The sequence below is a fragment of the Colossoma macropomum genome, unplaced genomic scaffold, assembly GCF_904425465.1.
Source record: "Colossoma macropomum unplaced genomic scaffold, Colossoma_macropomum, whole genome shotgun sequence".
In the NCBI taxonomy this organism is placed as follows: domain Eukaryota; kingdom Metazoa; phylum Chordata; class Actinopteri; order Characiformes; family Serrasalmidae; genus Colossoma; species Colossoma macropomum.
This window is the reverse complement of record NW_023494801.1, coordinates 18,501,638-18,525,734: the sequence shown is the minus strand read 5'-3', so window position 1 is coordinate 18,525,734 and position 24,097 is coordinate 18,501,638. Positions and strand designations below refer to the sequence as shown.

The 24,097-nt window shown below is 38.0% G+C and overlaps 1 protein-coding gene across 3 annotated transcripts in view; it reads right to left on the bottom strand.

Annotated features, from left to right (window-relative positions):
- Positions 1–24,097, bottom strand: part of LOC118821670 (choline transporter-like protein 2) — a 50,943-nt gene that overhangs the window by 14,569 nt on the left and 12,277 nt on the right. Inside the window, exons 1-13 of one of the 3 annotated variants that reach the window (XM_036590390.1) lie at positions 20,281–20,601; positions 16,001–16,049; positions 15,814–15,887; positions 12,470–12,554; positions 9,870–9,954; positions 8,507–8,620; positions 8,309–8,369; positions 4,167–4,290; positions 3,427–3,510; positions 3,162–3,274; positions 2,261–2,392; positions 1,833–1,932; positions 589–681 (exon numbers count right to left, since the gene is read on the bottom strand). In XM_036590390.1, the coding sequence (XP_036446283.1) occupies positions 589–681; positions 1,833–1,932; positions 2,261–2,392; positions 3,162–3,274; positions 3,427–3,510; positions 4,167–4,290; positions 8,309–8,369; positions 8,507–8,620; positions 9,870–9,954; positions 12,470–12,554; positions 15,814–15,887; positions 16,001–16,049; positions 20,281–20,314 (1,148 nt within the window). In that variant the 5' untranslated portion in view covers positions 20,315–20,601. Of the gene's footprint in view, positions 1–588; positions 682–1,832; positions 1,933–2,260; positions 2,393–3,161; positions 3,275–3,426; positions 3,511–4,166; positions 4,291–8,308; positions 8,370–8,506; positions 8,621–9,869; positions 9,955–12,469; positions 12,555–15,813; positions 15,888–16,000; positions 16,050–20,280; positions 20,602–24,097 lie in introns of those variants that run through there. The other 2 variants (XM_036590392.1, XM_036590391.1) reach the window with 2 other exon arrangements.

Sequence of the window (24,097 nt, the reverse complement as noted above, 5' to 3'; positions counted from 1 at the left end):
GTACTTTTCCCTGCTAGCTTGCTAGTGAGCATCTAATGGTAACACAAGCTAGTAACAACAAAAACAAAAAACAAGAACCGTATTTGGCATTCCAAAAACCAAAGTTTACACTTCAGGTATAAAATAGAAAGCAATTATTTACAAAGTTAATATATGTTATGCATGGATTTTGCAACTGCACTGCAACATTTGCATAGCTAGCTAATTAGATTATAAGGCTAGCCTAGCTAAAAGTTAGTAAGTTCCTAACTAAAAAATTTGTATTTTGCTCCTCCCCTGGTCCTCACAAGTGGGCCATGTGTGTCAATGTTGCCATGCATTTAAGGAAGAGCACATTAAAAATGGTCTTAAAATGCTAGGTAGGACTAGCGCAAGTCCCTTGTAACAACTTTGATTAAATTAGATAAAGTCATGTCTTATGAATCCAAAACTGTAATCACAGATTTACAGATTGAACTGAGACATGTTAAAGCGCCAATACATCTTACATCTGAAGTCACGCACCAATATTTCACATAGCTTGAGATCAGAAAAGAAGACTGGAATAACAAGGGACAGAAAGGCCAGAATGACTACATGCAAGGATACACAGCTGTGATGGCCCAGTATGCAATGACAACAGCCAGGAGAGCGAAGGTAAACAGGGGATAAAACAGGGATGACATCACATGACCGATGGCCCTGTAAGAGAGAGGAACACAGCAACAGTTGGCTTTCTTATATACTTGGGTTATTTACTTTACATTAAACTGGTGGTTTTAGCTCTACAAGTCTAAATTGTTTTGATGGTCTATCAGTCTACAGACTTATTACCAAATTAGGTTCATACAAAACAAACTTTTTACCAGTAGGATGAGGGTTACTTGAGGTTTTGGGTTGTAACTTGACAAAAAAATATTGTAATTAGTATAGATGCACATGGACAGGGTTGAAAAAATGAATTGGTTTTATATTCAAATAGCAAATTTCAGAACACAAAATCTGCTATTTTTAATATTATACTTATATTTGATTGTGTCTACATTATCATCAAATTTGGATTAAGTTTTTGGAAGCAACCTAAACCCTTGTGCGCTTTTGACATCAATAGTTAACTGGCAGTCAGGCACACTACGTCCAGCATTCAAACCTCGAGCCAGAAAAGGAGGATATTGTAGTCATCTCGGCCAAAATAACAGGGCTGGACCTTTTTTTGTTTTTTGTTTTTAAATCACAATTTATATCATAGTCACAATATTAGTCAGAAAAATTGCAATTAGACATTTTCCCCAAGCCATCCAGCCCTACACCATGAAACCAGAATCATATGGGTATCGACAGCTTACTTGACTGATGTAGTCAACAGATATTTGCGATGTATTTATTGTACTCCAGAAGAGCAGAATGTTTAGGTGACACTGCGCTACAGTGCTGCAATAACTGCATTTTATTATTTTACTGCATTTGTAACCCTAAAAAAAATGCTTCAAAATTCTTGTATAAGTACGAATCTTTAGAGCTCTTCCATTGCTCTGGATTTGACATTTGTCATTGTTTGTCATGTTGAGTGACGTAAGAGACACCTTGAAATCCAATCTGAGCAACCAGAGAATCCAGACTAAAATTCACATGTAAAAATCTGATGGGAATTGCATTTAAAATCACCTCCAAATGTCAATCTTGATACAATCTGTGTAAGTTATAATTGTATGTAAAATAAATTATTCATAACATGTTTTTTATATTGTTTTTACGTAGTCACTGCTTAGAAGCAGAAACAACTTTATAATGACAACTTTATGATATGCATGACTAAGACAGAATGCCACAACATAAACTGTGAATCTACGTACCTGCTTGCCTCTTTGATGAGAGCAATGGCGATTCTGATCCTGTTTCTGAGGAAGATGAGCAGCAGGATGATCACCAACTCCACTATGGCCAGAATGATTACTGTACAGAAAAACAGAGAAGTGCTCTTACATTTGAAATGCAAATGCTGTGGTGCATTCATACCACAGTGCCCACACCATGTGCATACTGACTGCAGTCTTACAAACAGCTACAAGGGGAGGTTCAGTCTAAGGTTCAGTCCTTGGGCACCTCAGGAAAGTCAACAATTTTATCTGTTCTTGATTCTGTCACATCTGAGCCCAGAGATCGGCAATCTACAGCCTGCGATAGCTTTGAGTAGGTGTGTTTGGACATGAGCTAGCAAAAAGTACTGGCTGGCTATGAGTTCCTCAGGAGTGGACTGAAGTTTCTGCTCTGAGATACTCACTGAAGGCCAGCCAGGTCTGTCTGATGTGAAGGTACACGTTCAAGTCCATCTGGAAGCCCAGTTCCCTGAGGGTGATGTTTGCACCAGGTGAGTTCTTCAGATGAACATACTCCACACTGCAGTGGATGATACCTGCACACAACGTGCCATAAGAGAGACTGAAATTAAATTAACTGTGCAGCAGTGTACACAAAGTACTACATGTACAAGATAAAAAGGACACCAGGGTTACTATCATTAACACTTAAATTAGTTTACAAATAACACTGTTAGACTAACGTTTTTAACGTTTAATATTTTTCCCAAGTTTGGCAGGTGTGGTTTAAAGTCAACTCGATTCACAATTTCAACTTCCCATATCCACCCCAGCCTGTTCACCTTTGCAAAGTAGTTAAAAGCACCATCCTCCCTTGTGGAACCAGCCAGACAGAGTGAGGAGGGGGAACGAGAGGAATAAAAACCATTTTGTGTTGCTGTCGATTTGCAGTCTCTTGAAATGACTGACACTGCGCATTTGTCATCCTCACTTGATATGCGGGGAAATTAACTTAGGGATATGATTGGTCAAATTCTTATTCTTCTTTTATTTTTTAGAAGGGTAGAAGCTGCTGCCACATGCTGTAAGATTGGAGCAGTTTGAACATGCGCACCATTGAACTCACAAGCATCACCAGCTTTTTGTGCTAGAAGTGGCTTTGAGTAAAGTTCACAACGTCTCTGAACAAACCACACTGCTGTGCTATTTTGGCACTGCTGAATTTGCAAAACTCATCAGAATGTACTGTGCTTTCAATTTGCCTCTGACACAAAGGGTTCTTGTTGCTCTTTATATGTAATATAGAGCAAAATGTATGCAGAGGTCCTGTAAAATGTATTCTTGTAATCCTGAGGAGGGCTGTACCGTATCCGATGACGAGGACAACCATGATAATCATGACCCAGACCATAATACCAGCCAGGAACCTCAGCAGCACGATGAAGATCAGACTCAGGACAGTTGCTATTACCAGACCGCTGAAAAAACACAACCAAGACTAAATCTGTCACAGCTCGACAAACACACAAGCAACACACATAATACCAAAGATCAACGTAGAATAATTACATATTAAACATTACCAAAGATGGACATAACCTGATAACAGAACACCGCAGGCTTTACTTACATGACAATCCAATACCATGACTGTGTGTAATCCTCAAAGATCTTCATGACCACCAGACGAGTCTCAATTACTATTGTGGCATTCCTGCGAACATTAAAAACACCCAAAAAGTGTGTTTAGAACTGTTCAAGGAGCGACAACCAGACACAACACACTACCTTCCAGGGCTGCACAATATGGATACTGCATACTGTAATTATATTCACACGTGTTGTAATTGTGATTGTGATTAAAGGCACAAAAATGAAAAATATGCAAAATCTGAATTAACTGGAAACTAAACTTTTTTCTATTATTCCAACCCCTTATGAGGCCAGATCGCAATGCTATTATTACTATGTTTAAGTTTAATGATACAAGTGGATATCTACAGCAATATAATAAAATATGTTCAGGCTGTATATTGCTTAATGTTATATTTTACAAGATATATTACATATACTTTCAAATAACATATTTTATCATGTATAATGAATGATACATACATATAATGAACTACAGAAAAAGAATGTTTTTCTTTCCCTTCTGCTTTTTATTTTTATATACTGAAAAAAAATCTAAACCTGGTCTCGGTCTTGACCTTGCCCTGGACTCATTTCTAATGATCCTGACAACCTTAGTCTGAATAAACTGCACATATATGCACTCAACATGTAAGGCCTGTAGTTATCCTTCACTGTGTGTGTGTGTGTGTGTGTGTGTGTGTGTGTGTGTGTGTGTGTGTGTGTGTGCGCGCTCACCTTACTGCAGGCAAGAGATCACTGGCCTTTCTGTTGTTGCTTACTCCATCATCAAACGTGGTCTGATTTCCTACAGTGATCTCACCCCCCTTCAGGCCCAGAGCTGGGAAACACCTACGTGTGACTGTGAGAGACAGACAGAATAAGAATGAAGTTTATGCCTATGGACTGTTATATGTACAAAGTCAAAATACATTGTGTGTGTAAATGGTGGATATAAAGTAGATATTTTGCACTGGAAGTATTTTAAATAACAAAAACAAATGTCTGAAGACTTCCATTCTTTCACTATATGTAATACACACTAGTGTTCAAATGTCAGAATTACTATTCAAAAGTTTGGAACTACTATTTTCAATACTATAAAACAATGTATTGCAGATACATGTATAAATTGTGTCTTATGATGCTATTATTTAATAGGTTTCAGATAACTTAAGATTGAAAAAAAGGAACATTTCAAGAGCGACCAGCTCAGTAAAGGACTTCATCTAATTACGAAAGCTGTGTAGCATCAAGAATGAAGTTAAATAAAAATGAACATCCAAAATGCCTCAGATTCATAAAGCAGTGACCAAATCTCACAGATCAAACTGCTATTTACAGTAATTTTATGTCAAGAAATTACTACACCCGGGCCGCCGCGGGTCTGTTATCCTGTCCGAGAACACTGAGAAGGTACTGCACCAGGCCTGACTGGACTTAACGACAACGGACGGGTAAGTAGTATAAACAGCAGACAGGTGTTTATGATAGACAATGCCTCCTTAATTTCTACCACTCCCCTCCGTCTCTGCTGTCTTAATACTAAAGCTTCTGCTAGCTGTGTAGGAAGAATTTGCTCCAATAACATAAATTAGAGTCATCAAACCCTGTGTAATTAAAATCTAAGACAAACGTGCACGGTCAAAATCCAAATAATTTTATTTGCAGAGACCTTAAAAAGACCAGCCCCCAAAAATATGTAGTGTAGTAAGCAGGAAATTAAACCTCGCACTACTCAATGTATGGTCACTAAATAACAAACACTGCTGATTTGAGATCTTATTAAAGAGCATAAGCTAGATTTTATGTTTGTCAGAAACGTGGCTTAGTGATAATGGCACAGCAACTCTACTTGAAGCTGCTCCTGAAAACTACAGATTTATGCATACAGTAAGACAGAGCAGACGGGGAGGAGGAGTGGCCTGCATTTACAATAGTGACTTTAACTGCAAAACTACTACTATCAGTGAATGTGTCTTTTGAGTGTTGCAATAAAATTTAAGTGATAAATCTGTGTTAATAATTGTAATATAAAGACCTTCAAAGCAAAATAGTAACTTGTTGTCAGAAATTGCGGAATTATTATCAGTTGAGTCCACAAACTATGATAAGATTATTCTCTTTGGGGACTTAAATTTACACACTGATAATCCATCAGATAGTAATGCTATAGAATTCATTAGACTTCTAGAGATATTTGATTTGAAGCAGCACATGGGCAGCGCTACACACAATCTAGGTCACATCCTGGATCCGGTCATTGTGGGGTTTAACCACAAATGTGTCCCAAATCTCTGATATTTTCATATCAAATCATTTCTGTATTTTCTTTCAAATCAATTTAGGAGAAGAAAGTACCTGAAACTTACTTTAAAAAAACTTTACACTGACTCAGAAACAGTTTAGAAGTTTAAAAGCATTTATAATAGTTCAGGGAATACAGATCTGACTCCATCCTGTAATGATCTGGTCTCTGATCTAAGCGCCAGATTACGGGAAACCCTTGACATTCTCGCTCCACTAAAATGGACGAAAAACTCGCATACTCAAAAATCCACGGATGAATGCAGAAATACGCCAGCTTAAGAGAAATTGTTGTAAGTCAGAACACTTATGGAGGAAAACTAAACTGCAGGTACATTATGACATTCTCAAAGATCAGATCTCAGTCTATAATAAGGCTATGAAGATATCCAGACAGTCATACCTCTCCAGTGTAATTAATAGATAAAAGATAATACACAAATCCTTTTTTCCACCACAGACCAACTAATTAACCCCAGCTTTTCTGATAGTGCATCTTATGGCAATTTATCTTCTAAAATCTGCGAAGAGTTCGCAATTCATTTTCAAAATAAAACAGACCTGCTAGGACAGGGTGTAGCTCAGCAGACTGAAACAAGCTCCTATAATGTTCCTAATAAGCCACCAACATCAGTGATTTTTCTCTTATCAATTATTAGGAGCTTACAACTGTTGTAAACAAACTAAGTTTGTCCACATGTGATCTTGACCCTGTTCCTACTTCATTCCTTAAGATGGTTTTTGATTGTGTTCACAATGATGTTTTAACTACTGTAAATTTGTTCTCTGTCAACAGGTGCTTTTCCTCTGCTTAAGAAAAAAGAAAACTTTTTAAAAAGTAGCACGAATCTTTCTGTATTAAATAATTTCAGACCAATTTCGAACCTACCTTTTCTAAGTACAGTTGTAGAAAAAAAAAAAAAGTTTGCAAACAACTAAATGCATATTTAATATTAAACAATTTATGTGAGAAGTTTCAGTCAGGTTTTCATTCTAACCATAGTACAGAGACAGCAATGATTCACATTATGAATGACCTCAGGCTCAGCGCTGATGCACAAAATCCTATTCTGGTTTTATTAGATCTTAGTGCAGCTTTTGACACCGCTGACCACAAGATTATAATCCAGTGTCTTGAATGCTGGGTCGGCCACTCAGGGCACAGTTTTAAAATGGTTTAAATCATATTTAAGTAATAGGCAGTTCAGGGTTTCACTTGGAAATTATTCATCACAAAGATTTGACATTTCTTGTGGAGTCCCTCAAGGTTCAGTCTTTGCTTTTCTCTTTGTACATGCTACCTCTAGGTGATGTCATTAGGAAGCATAATAGAAATTTTCATAGCTATGCTGATGACACACAATTACACATTAACATTCCTTCTGATGATTAAGACTCTGTAGACAGACTAACCAGCTGTGTGTCAGATATTTCTCAGTGGATGTTGCACAATTTTCTTCAATTAAATCACGAAAAAACAGAAATACTCATCATTGGTACAGAAACTCAAAGAAAGCTGCTTTATGAGAAACTTCGTTCTTTAGCTTCAAATACAAAACCTAATGTACAAAACTTGGGATCTTAGACTCTGAGCTCTGTTTTACCCCGCATGTAAACGCGGGCACTAAAGTAGCTTTTTATCATTTGAGAAATATCACTAAAGTTCAGCCTTTTCTATCTCAAAGCGGTGCACAGAAACTTGTTCATGCATTTGTTACAAGCAGAGTTGATTAATGCTCTTCTTACTGGACTTCTCAAGAAAACTACACATCCCTTACAACTCGTACAAAATGCAGCAGAATCCTAACAAAAAAACAACACAGAGAGATCACATCACTCCTGTTTTAAAAGAGCTGCATTAGCTGTCTGTAACATTCAGGATAGATTTTAAGGTTCTGCTACTAGTTTTTAAAGCTCTAAATGACCATAAAGCACCTGCTTACATCACAGAGTGTCTGTGTTTATGTTCCAGCACGTAACCCAAGATCTGCAGACAGTGACCTTCTATAAATACCTTCAGTAAAATACAGAAAACGTGGGGAGACTATTTGTTATTATGCTTCTAAACTGTGGAACTCAAATTCCACCTTTTATTAGACAGTCAAGCTCAGAGCTCACTTTTAAGAAGCATCTAAAACGTCTCTCCTTAACTTGGCAATTAATTAAAACTCTACATCTTGTGGTATTTGTCTTTTAATTTAATCCGTGTCATTTTCTTCTGATTCTAAATTTATATATTATAATTATACTTTCTTGTATAACTACGTTTTATCACCTGTCTGCAAAGCACTTTGAGCTGCCACCGGCATGAAAAGTGCTATATAAATAAAAATTATTATTATTATTATTATTATTATTATTATTACTACTAGAAGCAGATACTTAATGTTTATTATTTAAATCATGTTTTCTTTTTTTATCCATGTCATAGCTTTCCATTGCTCACAAAATACTTAACATTGTGGTACAAGTTATTTTTTAATTACTATACGACAAGTGATTCCAAACTTATGAACAGTAGTGTAATAATGAAAAGGAAGTATATAAATCCATTAAAGAAAAAGGCAGCTTACATGGTTTGCTAGCGATGAGCACTGCAGGACAAAGTTGGTTTTTCAGGATTACCTGGGCCGTCTATGAAGTAACATGAAAAACATGCAGTACAAGACAAAATGGCAAAACTTGGAATAAATAAAAAAAAACAACAAAAAAAAAAAAACACAAACTATAATGCACATAGATAAACTTTTAACATTCCATCTTCCACTTACCATGTCGTGGGTCACACCCTCTTTACAGAACGTCTTGTAGTAACTGAAGTCCTCAGATTTCATTACGGCATTTAATAGACTCATGGAGCGATCAGGGCACTGCTCCACACATAGCTAACCGAGAGAGAGAGAGAGAGAGAGAGAGAGAGAGAGAGAGAGAGAGAGAGAGAGAGAGAACGAGAGAGAGAGAACGAGAGAGAGAGAAAGAGAACGAGAGAGAGAGAGAGAGAGAAAGAGAACGAGAGAGAGAGAGAGAGAGAGAGAGAGAGAGAGAACGAGTTTTTATGCGAATTCTGATTCTTTTAGCCTTTTTACTCTGAAAGCAACAAGCAAAAAAGTAACATTGTCCGTTTTCTGAAAACCTGAACACTTTGTGGCCTAAGTAAACACAATTTTCAAAACACACAGGCTCTCCACACACTTTTGGCAAGATATCCCAAATAGAGGTCTGCACAAGGTGGGTTCACCCACAGGTCTGCAAAATTCTTTGTGGACAGGACGAATACATTTTCAAAGGCAGTGGCCATACTAGGGAAACAGCCAACAGGTTGTCGCTTGGTATTATGGCTTGTTGATGGGGGTTGGGATGCAAGCTTAGACAATTACTGGCTGGTTGTGGAAGCGGACGGGTGTGCAACAAATTTTACACACATATATATGGTCGAAACAGTCTATGCAGACCTCCAATTGCATGAGCATTCAAATGCAGCATTTGTATTTTTTATCTTTTATTATTTATCTTTTATCTTTTATTTTTTAAGACTGCAGTGCTATACTTTTATACTTGATGATCTAGAGCAACCAGCCTCTACCACCTGGCCTGAAAGAATCAGAAGGGAAACCAAAAGACATGATGTCTGTCAAAAAAAGGGATCCTAGAAATTAATAAATACTGTTGTGCTATTATACAAAAAGATTTATAGGAAAGTAACAAAGTTAGGGACTTTTTTTTCAAAAGACAGAAAACCTCAGAATGTACAACCATCAACACAATATTGCTATTACATTAGCATATCTGTATTATTGTGTACATTTAATACCATAACACTGTAAACTGTGATAAAAGGTAATGGTTAGTATTGTATATTTTTTATATTGTTTTAAATGAGCTTACATTATTTACTTAAAAAAAAAAACTCAACATAAATATGCCAAAACAAAGGTAAATTGTCCATTTGCTGATTGTATGTAGAAGCTGATTCTAACTGTGCATCCCTATTAACAAATGAAGGATAATAGGTTATGTACTTTATTGATCCAACAATCTGACCTGTCAGTCAGCTACCTGCCACCCTGGGCTGAGGAAGGTGAACAATGAAAAAGACAGACAGAAAGACAGAAAGAGGACTGAATGGGCACATACCTGTGTGGTAGGACACTGAAACTGCACGAGGACTATCGGATTGGCACATTTCAGGATGTTGAAGTAGAACAGGAAGGGTTTCTTTCTAATTGAATAAATAAATAAATAAAAAACAGATGTCATTCCCATAGACAGACACAAGTATATGTCCACAGGGTTATAAGTAAAAACCAAGAGCAGAGAGACCCACTGTGACACCACCACATAAGGGGACCTGTGGAATACCTATTTTTAATGATTAACACCAACATAGATTTCAGGTAGTGTTATTTATGTTACCCCACAGAAAATAAAGTCCTTAATTTCCTTTATGACTTCTCACTGGGATGTTCTGATAGGAGTTGTGGCCTGATCCTATTTCTGGTATTTTTATTATGTTCTGTTTTCCATATTTTTTGTTTTGAAAATGTTTCCTGTGCATTCCAACGGGGGACTCTTTATTTTGACTATAAACCCTGGTTTGGGAACAGGAAAGGAAAGTGTGGCAGCCATTTTCATGGAGGATCAAGTTTGGGGAAGACAGGCCTGGTGGATCATTGCTGTTCAAGCCCTAACAAACTTTTACTCCTTTTTTCTACTCATCTTTGTCCTTGAAGATTGGATCCCCTCTAACCATGGAGATACCTCAAGGAACTGGGCTCATTCCTGTTTTTTTTTTTTTGCATTGCTGGGCCCCATTTTGATTTTTGAGTATTCTGGGACATTGTTTGCTTGGATTATGGTGGCGGTTTGACATTTTTTGGACTTTTTGGATTCAATAAAGACAATCTCTGGACTTTAATAACTTTATCCCACCTAATGGACTTCTGCAGCAGATCTTATATTCTACTGCTTTTCTGCTTTGTTTTTTTTTTTTAGCTTTGTTGCTGATGCTGTTAGTGTGTTGTCTGTTCTGGGGAATATTAAGTGAAATCTAACCTGTGCAAGCTCTGTGGTATTCTGGTGCTCACATGGTTTTTTTCTCACCAAATTAGTGTTCGAATTTTATTAGTAACTACTGAGTTTGGTCAGATTGTTACACCATTACAGCCACATGGATGTACAGATGGATAAATGAATGTCGTGAGTCGGGCAGACAATTTAAATTTTCTTTATGATACTAGGATCATGATTCATAATTGAAATGAAGAAAAATAATACTGATCATGCAGGTGAGGGTTAGTATGACACAGCACATATTGGCTGGACGATAATATTGGCCGGACGATAATATTGGCCAATATTGACAATCTGTGGATTTATTTGTCTCGTCTGGAATAGACTAGAATAGAATTGTTGATTTTTTTTTTTAAATGGCATTGCCAGAATTCAAACTCACAACTCACTCGTTCATTAACAGAACACAAGCTTAGACAGACATGCCTCTCCAGAACCCCCACCAGTTTACTTATAGTACAACAAGAATGAACTGGTAAATCTGAATACAAAACACACAATCATGCATAACAAAATGTAAAATGCATTCACACTTAATCTTACAACTTAATGTGTTATACTCAAGTTATTACTTGAATCTCTATGTAGAGAAGTGACAAAAAAATAGAATAAATATGCACAATTCTACATGTATCGTTTATTTCAGTTGTAGAAGTGTAACAACTGAAAGCAAATAAATCGTATCAGTGAATGAAAAAATACTGGTGAAATGTAAAACTATAAATCGAAACCAAAAAAATTGCTGATTTTATATTATCAGATTTTTGGTTTGGGTTAAGTTGACCTTTGGTGCATTAGCTGGCATAATTAATGGAATGCAGATCCACAACGTGGATCACATTTCTGCATCATAACACACTGTGTCATAATGTATTGTAAGAGGGACGACCAAGGAAAATGGGGAACAGTGTACCCCAGTTTTATCAATGAGATATAAACTACAGGCATTACATCACTATTGTAAATGCCCACCGCCTTCCTGAGCTGACACGGGCCTGTCATCTACAGCCCTGTTTCCAAAAAGTTGGAACGCTGTGCAAAATGTAAATAAAAACAGAATGTAATTTTTTTTTATTCATATTTTTAAATATACGCCCATTTTGAATTTGATGCCACCAACGTGTTTCAAAAAAGTTGGGACAGGGGCCTGTTTACCACTGTGTCACATCACCTCTTCTTTTAACAACAGTAAGCATTTCGCTAATTTCTGTTGTTTTGAAAGTGAAAGGTTTTCCTATTTTTGCTTGATATAGGGTTTCAGCTACCCATCAGTTCAGGATTTCCTTTGTCAGATTTTTTGTTTCATAATGCACCAAATGTTTTCAACAGGTGACAGGTCTGGACTGCAGGCAGCAAATGTAGCTCTCCAACAAATGAAGCTAAATAAATATGCCTACATATGTACAAATCTTGTTGACCTTTTTTCCTTCAACTGACCATGATTACTTGTAAAAGGGATTATTTTACATACAGGTTTGAAAGTTATAGCAAAAATCAACCACAGAATTATACAGGTTGAAACAAGTAGTGTCACAACTCTCCCTGGCCTCCACCACCTCTACTCGCATGTACTAATCTATGCTTTCCATTTGATGCCCAGGTTGTAAGCACACTGTTATTGAGGTCAGGATTAAATGTTTAGATAATCTGGTGTATTCACTTACTCCAGAGAAGTTCCAACTTGCCCACAGAACTCCCCTCTGCTGTTTGTGGGATAGATCACCTTCCTGGGGTCACCCTGAGACCATGCTGGAGAAGAGCAAAGAGAAACATGAGCAGTGATTAGGGCTGGGTATCGAAATTCGATACCAAAAAGGCACCAACCGGAACTTCTCAGCACTACGGAGTATAGAAAAGCCTCAAAAACGTTGTTGCCTATTTTCGGTACTTTGCATAAAACGCAAATCACGAGGGATTAGGGGAGTAACCTTACGACTAAATGCAAAAAAAGGCATCTGGCTCCCTGACACACAGAAACAGGCTCTACTTTGAAAAGGTTACCAAGAACAGTTCCAGGTGCAACAAGTGCCTTAAGATAGCGGCTTCCAAAACGGGTAATCAAATCTGACGAAACGTTTGATTACGCTTGGAATTAATCTCCATCAAGAAAACTGCAGAATTTTAGACTGCATGAAGAACAGCACTGCGTCTGGGCTAAATAGGTTATTTTACAACCACACGCAGACACCGGTGTTCCAGTGATAAAATATCAAGCAAGTTAACAGTTCACTGTGCACCTTTCTCGTTTTGCCAGTGAAAACTAACGCTCGTTACTCTGTTTCTCAGCGTTAAAAGCCAGTTAGGATTCAGCTAATATTAGCATAAAACTAACACATATTAGCTAGCTAGCTGGCTACAATTCACCCGCCTTATGAACTTAACTGTAACACTGATATAATTCATGTTTCATAGGTTTCATAAATGAGCCCTATTAACTTGCATGGTGTTTTCATGTTGGACGTGAGGGCTTTGACAGTGCAAGGGTCAGTTCTACTCGCGCTAATGCGGTTCCCCAAGGAGAAACAAACCCTTTCACTGTAGCAGAAAAGCTAAGGATTTCAGTTGAGAGGAGGGAAGAATGCCACACAGCAATAACAAGTTTAATTGTTGAAGGATTGCAGCCCTTTCCGACTGTTGAATGTCCCTGGTTTAGGTGGGATACGCAGGATAGATCATTTATTTTATTCCCCTATGGCAGACCTATAACAGCGGTTAGAATAATGTGTTTGTGCTTTGTGAATACGTTTTTCTGTGTTTTTATTTACTCAGAGAGATGACAAAAGCATTAAATATCAGCCCCCATCCAGAGATATGCCATCAAACACACTAATATCTGCCTGGTATGCAGTAGAAAAAGAAAATCATAATATTTATTACTTATTTATTTTTTGTATTTTTATCACAATTAGAAAAAAGGTATTGAATAAAGTATCGTTATGGTATCAATATTGAATTAAAAGTATTGTATCGGTATCGAACATTTTCAAACGATACCCCAGCCCTAGCAGCGACTAAACCATGCGGTCTCAAAATCACAAATCACAAACGCAAATCTCATACTAGCACTACAGTCTTTCACAATCACACACACCCCCATCCCGTTATCTGGAAGAATACAGCCAAGGAACCTCATTCTTTGGACTGAAGGCCTTCCACATTAGATTACTACAAGGCATAATAAGAAAGTGACAGGATTCAACCAATCATGTTTTAAATTAACAATGGGTGGGGCCAATTTTGTGGGGGGGAAAACACAACCACACACACACACACACACACACACACCCCCCTTCACTCTGGACTTTCTAGACGCCCTTGATACATCACTGAGTGCGTTTATCTGCACTTAATAATCCGGTAACTGCAGAAAATCAGATTTTGTCAGTAAACTGATCAACACGTTTACATGCACTTGAGTAATCAGATAACATTAAACTCCAGTTCTGACAATAATCAGATTTCTGCTTTGCAACCAGCCAATAAACCCATAGAAGATGACATGACAAAAACGTAATGCAAAACTCAAACTTGAATATTAACATACATCATCTAGAAGAGGAAGAATATTTTAATCCTTTATTTCGTGTTCGGATTTAGGATCGCTCCAAAAGTGTTTTGCTACCATCTCACGGCAACACTGCTCACTTATTTCTGATACCGTCGTCTGTTTTCTTGCACATGCTGAGAAATCCGGAAGAAATCAGAGTAAGAGTGCACATTTCTTAGTGCATGTGCAAGAACATCTGATTACTGAGCTAAAATCCAGCTCTCTATCACATTTCTTGATCGGATTTCTAGATCGTAGTAGGGTGTTTACATGACCATTTGAATAATCAGATAACTGCAGAAATCTGATTATGATCAGATTATCGAGTGCATGTAAACGCACTGACTGACTGGGAAAACAAGCATAAAATACTAAACGTAATTTACACAAATCACTTTTGCATAGCTTGAGACCAAAGAGTAAAGTGTTGTGAACTTTGCAAACTTCTTAAAAATTAAAAATTGCTTGGTGTGGGTGACTAGCTAGCATTTAGGTTAATCAAGAAAGGTTCATTTTGTATAGTAGGGCACTGCTTTGTCTAAGCAGTTGCCTATATTTAGAAAAGGAAGCCCAGCTGCTTCTGTTATTAAACTGGTGTTCTGATGAAGCACAATATAAATTCACTGTATGTGTCAGTAATGCACATCACAAATTAGACCACTGGGTGTAAATGCATTCTGCACACAGTCTGAAGACATTGATATGGGAGGAATGTAGGAAATGGATGCTGAGGGCCTACACCACACACTGACTTCTACTGCTGTCTGTACTAAGCCCAGTTATCCTCCTACCATCAAAAGCTAAACATGTTTGCCTCCACAGAGAGCAGATCATGAGAACCATTTCTGCAATCTCGATTCTGAAACTGCTCAGACCACAGTCAGTGGTCACTGTGATTGTGGCTTGTGTTTGAGGGCATGTGACACAGGTCGAAACTCATATATATATATATATATATATATATATATATATATATATATATATATATATATATATATATATATATATATATATATATATATACACACACACACACACACACACACACACACACACACACACACACGCATACACATTTAGACACCCTCAGTCATATTACATGCTTTGTTGATTTGCTGATACAAAGTAAGTTAAAACATCCTCTACAGGGAACTACTTTTTCTTTCTATTTATGTGCTGACATTAACATATTGGAACATTTAGATGTGGCATAACCTTTGCACACATTTTCTATTTCTCAATACGTCAAATTGAGTCAAATAAACAGTAACTGTGAATGAACTGAACAGAAGTGTGTTGTCTGTAGGATGTGTTAACTTATTTTGACTTAAAAAAGATATAGAAAAGATATGCATACAACTGAAGACCACACATCCTCTCAAAAAACCTCTCAAAAAAAAAAGCAAGCAACATTCCATTGCCTATGATGTGATAAGATATGAAGGGTTTGAGTCAACTCACCAAGTATTCCCACAGCAACATAGCCAACTATGGCTATGATGAAAAGGATACAGCAAATAATGTCTGTGCAGCCTCTGCAAGAGAGAAGGACACAGTACTGAAATCAACTGCAAGACACAGAAGGAGCAAAACACAACACATGCCTAACCAGCATTACTTGCAGTCTGACCAAACAACCTTTGTTTACCTGTTTTGAATGGGTCCTTTGAAGTCGGGGTCATATTTTCTGGGCTCACCTGTGCAAGCAAAAGAGAAAGACAGTGAGGGAAAGACACTGCACAGGAGGCACTATTTAAAAAGGGTAGGGCTGTCATTAGATAGTAAGAGTAATGAGGTAATCCACTGATTATTTTACATATTGATTAATCTAATAATCTGTTTTTAAAAAGGTTGAACAACAAAAAGGATAAACCAGGACACCTTTACACACCAAAGTATTTATACTAGCATTTTATTAACAATTATTAATAAATCAACATGTTTATGTATTTTTTATTCATCAAATATAAAGTAACAGTTCATCAGCATTTGTAGAAAAATGACATTTCCTGCATTAATTCTAACTGATAGGTGATGATAATTTTATTGTACTCTAGTACACATAAATGATGCTGTGCTACTACGCTAAAATACCTGCATTTTATACATTTTATTGTAATTGGAACACTGTACAAATAAATGTCATAGCTCTGTAATGTTAATACAGCTGTATTTAATCCCTATTCCTAGATCTTACATATGTGTATTATGACCATTCAATAAATCATATTTATATCATTGTGATAAACTTGTCATTTAAGGCTGCGATGACAACCGATCAAATTACCTCACACATGCAGTGCCAAAGTGATTTAATCAGACTGCCACACAGTGTTAGAAGCCCAACAACTCCCTCCCTCCTGGAGCTGTACAATGAATCGTTTTTATATTGAAACCATGCAATTTTCTAATCGCAAGACCATCAATTTTAATATCATCTTACTTCGTTCAACATTTTAAGTGGGGAAATTTCACCTGACAGCACAGAGTTTGTGAAGTGGCAGCTATTCTAATTTTTAAAAATAAACTCACATTTGCAGCTCCCGTCAAATCGAAATATTTCGCTCCACACTGATTTAGTATACGATCAAACACAACCCGCTCACAGTATTTTATTTGCAAATTATGGCAGTTTGGTGATTCTCTACACCGAGCAGAAAAGGGTGAATGCTGCTTTAAAAGGTGGAGTGGAATGGATCTGGAGCGCACCTTAAGGGGAGATTACAATGAGGGCGTTCAGAGTCAGCTTTCACAGTCTGAGCTGCACAGACACGCCTAGCAACTGAATTTGCAGCCAAGTGAAAAGTCACGCCTCCGCAACGAGATCAGGTTCCAACTACAACCACAAAGTCGTCTCCCACACAAACATGAATAACACTTCTAAACCAAAGGCCCAGCATGCTTATCTGTCTGAGGCACAGAGCTGGGACGCTAATTTGCATAGGAGGTACAAAAATGTTTTTTGTTATAAGCGTTTGGAATATTCTCAGAATATGAAGGCTGATCTGGGAACAGTCCATGCCTTTCACATAACACTGAATAGAAGTACATGACCTGATGAGGCCTGAACTGAGATCAGCAGGTGTTCTTTTCAATTTCACAAGCAGTAAATTGTCAACATCATAAAATCTTATAACTCAATTTCTTTCATCTCCTTTTTTGAAAATTTATTTATTTGTTTGTTTTTAAACCATTTGAAAATGGTACTGAACCTCTACACTATGACCAGAACATGACCAGAAAATAACCAATACAACCATCATTCAGAATAAAATCTCTTCACAATAACTTACATAAAAGGCTAAAAACATTTTTTTTTTTCTGTACAAAGTTCATATTTTGAAGACAATGTCTTATTACAACAGTAGCTGCATTTCCATCCAAAGGATTTTTTTTAGTTTTTACAAAAAAGTGTTTTACCACATCAGAAAGCTCGATGTATGCTGAAACGAAAACTGTCTGTAATATTCCCTAAAGAGGAGATTCTAAAAATAAACGTATATTTGCAGCTCCCATCAAACCTAAATATTTCGCTCCACACCAATTTAGTACACGATCAAAACACAACCAGCTTGCAGAACTTTATTTGCAAATTATGGCAGTTTTATGATTCTCTACAACGAGCAGAAAAGGGTGAACGCTGCTTTAAGAGTGGACTGGATCTGGAGTGTGCCTTAGCCTGGAGCATCCCTTTTTCTTCAACTCAAGCCTTGTTGTTTGACAATACTTGAAATGTTGCAAAACCTATAACGGAAACCAACCCCTCCACGATACAACATACATTGACGGATACATTCAGAGACTGGACCAGAAAACTGGAGAAGAAGAAAAAAAAATAAAAAATCCCATGTTGGTGCAGTGAGCAAGCCAGCTAACTCACTAACCATAACTAGTTACAGCAGCCATCTACACAGGAAGTTTATGGAAACATGGCTACTAAAGACACACTACATAATGCCGTTATGAAGTCACCCTTTATGTTACTTCAAGCCGTCTCCCGGTCCATTAAACCCTCCCAGCTCTCTTTAATCTCCCAAAAAACCTGCTGCTTGAATGGCACACGTTTGCTACAAGCTCTATACTTCCTGAACACTATAAAAAACGCTGAGGATGTTCATAGTACTGTGCACATTGTCTGTAAAGAATGGGTGCTCAGTTCTGGTCCAGATGATCCAGATAATCTAGATAATCTGATGGTCTGAACTTTTAAGGGTGGTAGGTTGCCAAAACTATGACTGGGCACCCCTGCTGTAGAGTATATATGTATAGTATATTCTGCCAAAACAAAGACCAAAATTCATGCACCACATTGACTAACAGCTTAGCTCAGAGCCCACAGAGTCCACAAACAGCACGTGACTGCTGAAAAGCTCCTAACAATAATAAAAAGAGGATGCAGATCATTGCACTCAACAGCACAGAAAAGATCAGATAAAGCACACGTCTCGATAAATACATGGAAAATAAGCAAATAACATTCAAAATTTTTGCTCTGTGAGTATTGCCTTCTTTCTGCCAGCATTCCATAGATCCACTTATCAGTACTTAGGTACTAAAATACTTTATTTATTTACAGCAACAAACATAGATACAGCTTGGTAAGACCAATAGGAGCTGATGATTACAGACATTACAAAAATAAGAGAGGGTAGTAAGTATTTATAGGCCCTGAGAGCAACAGAAAACACAATACATACCAAAAATTCAGGATTTTAGTCCAGAATACAATTACAATGCAGCGCCATCAGACATAACAAGCCTGCCATTAGAAAAAATGGTAGAAAAATTGCAGGTATTATTCAGTAGCTTTTCCTGTTTTACTGTAAACCCTGAGCCAATGTGCTAGAAAGAAACTGAAATGTTTATCTACTCTTGGAACAGTGCCTTATAAGCTAATGGCTTTTGCAATCTATGTAGAACACTACATGTAAGGCTGTTTAAGTTTAAGAGCACACAGAAGCCTGCAGTACTCTCAGTATGATGCCACATGCTATTAATACTGCAAAAACACTTTTCCAAAAAGGTTTGATATAGAAAATCAAGACTCTAAAGAACCCTTGAAGAGTGAAGTTAACAAAAAAAAAAACAAAAAAAAAAGTGAAAGTGTACTTAGATGCATTTGTACTGTTCTTCTTTTGAATAAATTAGAACTATCAATCATTTCTCTGCGTTTTAAAAGTAAGATAAACCTCAAGCAGCCATTTTTGTTGCTGCATTTTGGTTCAGCTTTAACAAGAGTGGTATGGATTCTGGAGGACAGGCTAATTGTACTTCTATCCTAAACAGACTTGCATGCATTATTAATAGCACATGGCATCTGGCTGACAGTGCTGCAGGCCTGTGTGTGCTCTCCACAGCCTTTTTACAGCACAGTACGGACAGTTGCAGCAAAAAGGTAGTCTGGTGTTACAAGCAAGCAAGCAAGCAAGCAAGCAAGCAAGCATGTAACGTTAGTGAAATAAAACTCTAATGTAAACTCCACTACCCAGTAGTCCAGCGTCTACGGTAATATCGAAATTAAGAGCAAATCTGGATTCAAAACACTTGGTCATAATCTAACACAGCTTCTTCAGTCAGGTCATTCTCTGTACTACCGACAGGGGGAAAACAGGTTTGCACGTAAACCACTACACGGTCACTTGCTCACCGACAGAGGTGACCAACAGGTTTTTCACAAAGCTTTTCAGAAAGTTTGTCCAAGTGCTGCGCTCGATGGAGGATCCACAACACACTTTAACGCGAACCGTCATCAAAACCCGACATTTAGACTCAGTCTGGATAGTAAACAGAGACTATATGCGACAAACAAATCCATCCTGACATTCAGCTTGGATTCAGTTTCGTTTCTTAGCCAAACTCCGTCTGAGCGGTTAAAACATCGTTCAAACGACTCTCAGCACGATATGGCGATTAAAAAAAAAACGTTACCATGCTTTCCGTAATGGTTCTCCTCTTCTACCATCCTGTCTTTTACTTATTTCCCCACAGTGGGATCTCCGCGCTTCAGCCGTTCAGCCCCGCTTTCTCTATCTCCGTCAGGCAGTTTCGTTTTCGCCTGCGGCCAAACTTCAGCACCAACCTTAAACCTCTCCGCCCACTACAGACTCCTCTCCCCTCACACTTTACCCCCTTTTTCTTCTGCTTCGACCCCACCGGCTCAAAAGCTACCTTTGAGTCTTCACCCCAACATCACTATAGACAACAACGAGAACTCAGCACTAAACACTGTTTAAACCCAAAACAGACACAGCAGGGCGGCGCCGGCTCTCAACTTCCGGAGCTGAAGGCTCGCACCTTACACAGTTACACAGGGGCACGGTCACGGTCACCCACCCACCAAACTCAGACAAAGGGGTGGGGGGCATCTCTGTTTTCACTTTTCTGATACAGCTTAGCCACAAACTGGTAGACCATGCAAACTCACAGAGCTGGGCCACCAAGTGCTGAAGTGCACAGTGCTGATCTTCTGTTGAATCACTTACTAATGGGTTCCAAATTGTCTGGGTTTGGCAAATACCAGGAGAACATTACCTGCCTGACTGCACTGTGCCAGCTGTGAAGGTTGGTGGAGGAGGGATGATGCTATGGGGTTGTTTTTCAGGAGTTGGCCTAAACCCCTTAGTTCCAGTGAAGGGAAATCATACACACACACACACACACACACACACACATACACATATAAATAATATATATATATATATATATATATATATATATATATATATATATATATATATATATATATATATATATATATAAAAAAATATATAAATAATGTGTGTGTGTGTGTGTGTGTATAAAGGAAAATTATTGATGTGCTAAGAAATTCACACTTTGATATTAATTAAACAATGTTATTTTTTGTGTAATTAATGTGTGTAAAATTCATTTCTGCCAGGAAAATATTCCATTAAAAGTAGTTTTGATATCTTTATGTATGAAGCATCTGGCGATAAGAATAAGCAAGTTAATGACAGTAAATGGTCAAACTAAAAGCCTTTAGCTCTTAAGTGACATTGTTTTCTGGCAGCGTCTTGCCTAACAGCCCTTACTCGATTGAGTTAAACAGACTGCCATCTACTGTACTCACTGTGAAACTGAGAGCACAGTTTCCCCTGTTTATCAAATATTTGCTACTTGTTTAGCTTCCTGTAAGTTCTACTGCAACGAAGGCTGTGACAGCGGAAGGTAAACATTCACAACGGGAGTCTGACCCCAAGAGAAAACAGAGGGAAGGCAATAAAAACCTGAATTCTCCATAAAAAGATATACATCTATTTAAGCCTGAGTTTCAGAGCAAAGATATGACAGCAGGTCAGAAAACAGTATAATGCAGAGTAAGTCACTCATTTACAAACAACAACTAAGAGGATCGTTCACTACTGTTTCAGCCTCACTGTTACTGAACAAAGTGCCAGTCACGAAAAACAAGCCTTTTTCTGTCAGTAATGTCAGTTTGTTTTGCACAAATAGTACCATTTTGCCTGGTAGACCCTGAGGATAACAATGTTCTTGATGGATATATTAGCAACATAACTGAGATTGACAAAAAATAAAGCAGGTGGTGATGAGGCAACACATATCTTGTGAGTACTTGAAGGATGTACTTTTCTATTTTTTATCTTCACCAATTAGGACACACTTTGATGTGGTTTTAGCGTTAAAGAGTTAGAATGTATTTATAAATTGTGTTTCCTGTCTTCTAGCAGCTGGGTCTTCTGCTATAATCATCCAGTTGACTGGTCAAACCTATTTATATAAAGAGCTCTAAATGCTAATCTGAGTAAACCCTGCCTTTTACAGTAAACTCTTGCACAATGTGTGCAAGTGGGTAAGACTGCTGGCCTAGCAGTATGAAAGAACCGAGCAAATTATGTGAAAGAACTAGGCTTAAAGCCTTTTTTTATTCTATCAAATCTCTGGTATACTCCCATTGACTGCTAAAGGTGCATTTTATGGCTAAAAGTATGTGGATTCCCTCCACACCAAGCCATGTCAGTATGGACCTCGTGCTGTGAACAGGGGCACAGTCATGCTAGAACAATAAAGGGCCTTTTTCAAACTGTTGCCACAAAGTTAGAAGCATGACTGTCTAACATGTTTTTAGCTACGTTCACATTACAAGCCTCATTTCTCAAATCTGATTTTTTGCTCAAATCCGATCTCTCCAACACAATGGTTCACACTCGTTTAGGTAAGCGATTCAAATCTGTCATTAATGTGAACGAACCGGCGTCCTGAAATGACCCGCATGTGCACATCCTACTCAGTAATGTCACGTGAATGAATTGCGTGCGTCACATGCATCATTAGCAAACAGACTAACGGTCAGAACGAGCCTTCACTGCGAAGATAATTAACTCTGAACAGCTCTCAGCTACGGAGCCCTGGTGATGACATCAGGTCGGATTTGAAAAGATCAGATTTGCGTGTCGACACAGCCCTGAAAGCATCAGATCTGAGTCGCATTAGGGCAAAAAAAAAACGGATTTGTGCCGCTTCAACCTGGTAATGTGAACGTAGCCTTTGTATTTCGTAGCATGAACATTACCATTCACTAAAACTAAAGGGCAGAAACACTGAAAAACAGCCCTAGACCATTATTCTTCCTCCACCTAACTTTATCGTTGGTACTATGCATTCCGGTGGGTAGCGTTCTCCTGGCATCCGACAAATCCAGATTTGTCTACCAGATTGGCAGGTAGTGAAGCGTGAGTCCAACAGCGGTGGCTTTGCACATAGTGTGAGCAAATTCTCGGCCACAGAAAGTCATTTCACAAAGCTCCTGAAACACAGTTCACACCAGTTTCTGGTGCTGATGTTGCTTTCAGAGGCAGTTTGGAACTCTGTCATGATAATTCAACAGAGAATAAGCAATATATTTTGCACTATGCACTTCAGTGAGACTTATTTTACAGTAATGCCACTTACAGTTGACTGTGGCAGACCTAGCAGGGCAAACATTTCACAAACTGATCTCAGCAAAAGGTAGCATCCTTAAACATTTAAAGTAATATTAAAGTGTGTATGTTTTAGGCTAAGTTCACATTAAAAGTCTGAAGTGGCATACATCTGCTTTTTGTGCCTTAATCTGGCCCAGATCTGATGTTTTCAGGGCTATGTTGACACACAAATCCGATTATTTGCAGAAAATATATATGCTTGGAACACAATGACACTGCTATACTGGCGGCGTATGCACTACAGTTCCTAAAACTACGCACCCCAGTGCTCAGTGAGATTGCATGGTCAACTGCATTGTGGATGCATAGTAAAGCCACTTACAGTTGACTGTGGCAAGTTGAAAAGTGGATCGTCACCTCAGAACATGAGTTGACATGAGTTCTTATCCACTTGGACTTTCTTTATAGTGCTGGTGATGTTTCTAAACAATGCACTACTTCACAGCAAACTACTCGAAATGAGTTTGTTTATATCTCAACAACCACATGTCCCCTTAAGTACCCCTTAAGGTACTCTATATTGGGGAGCTATCAGTACCCAAGGATGTTTTGTGTGCATCACTGAAAGCATAAACAATTTTTATGGGAACAGTTATGGTTACGGTATTGGAAACATTAACCGGATCAGCTGGGTTGTAGATGAACACGGTCGTCAAAACGCAGCAGGGGTACTTAGCAGGGCAGGGGTCCAGTACGAGACTGGGCCACTGTGATGAAAAACAGAACATACCAACCAGTCGGTAAAATACTGTCACACTACTGCCCATGTTTTCCACAACTGG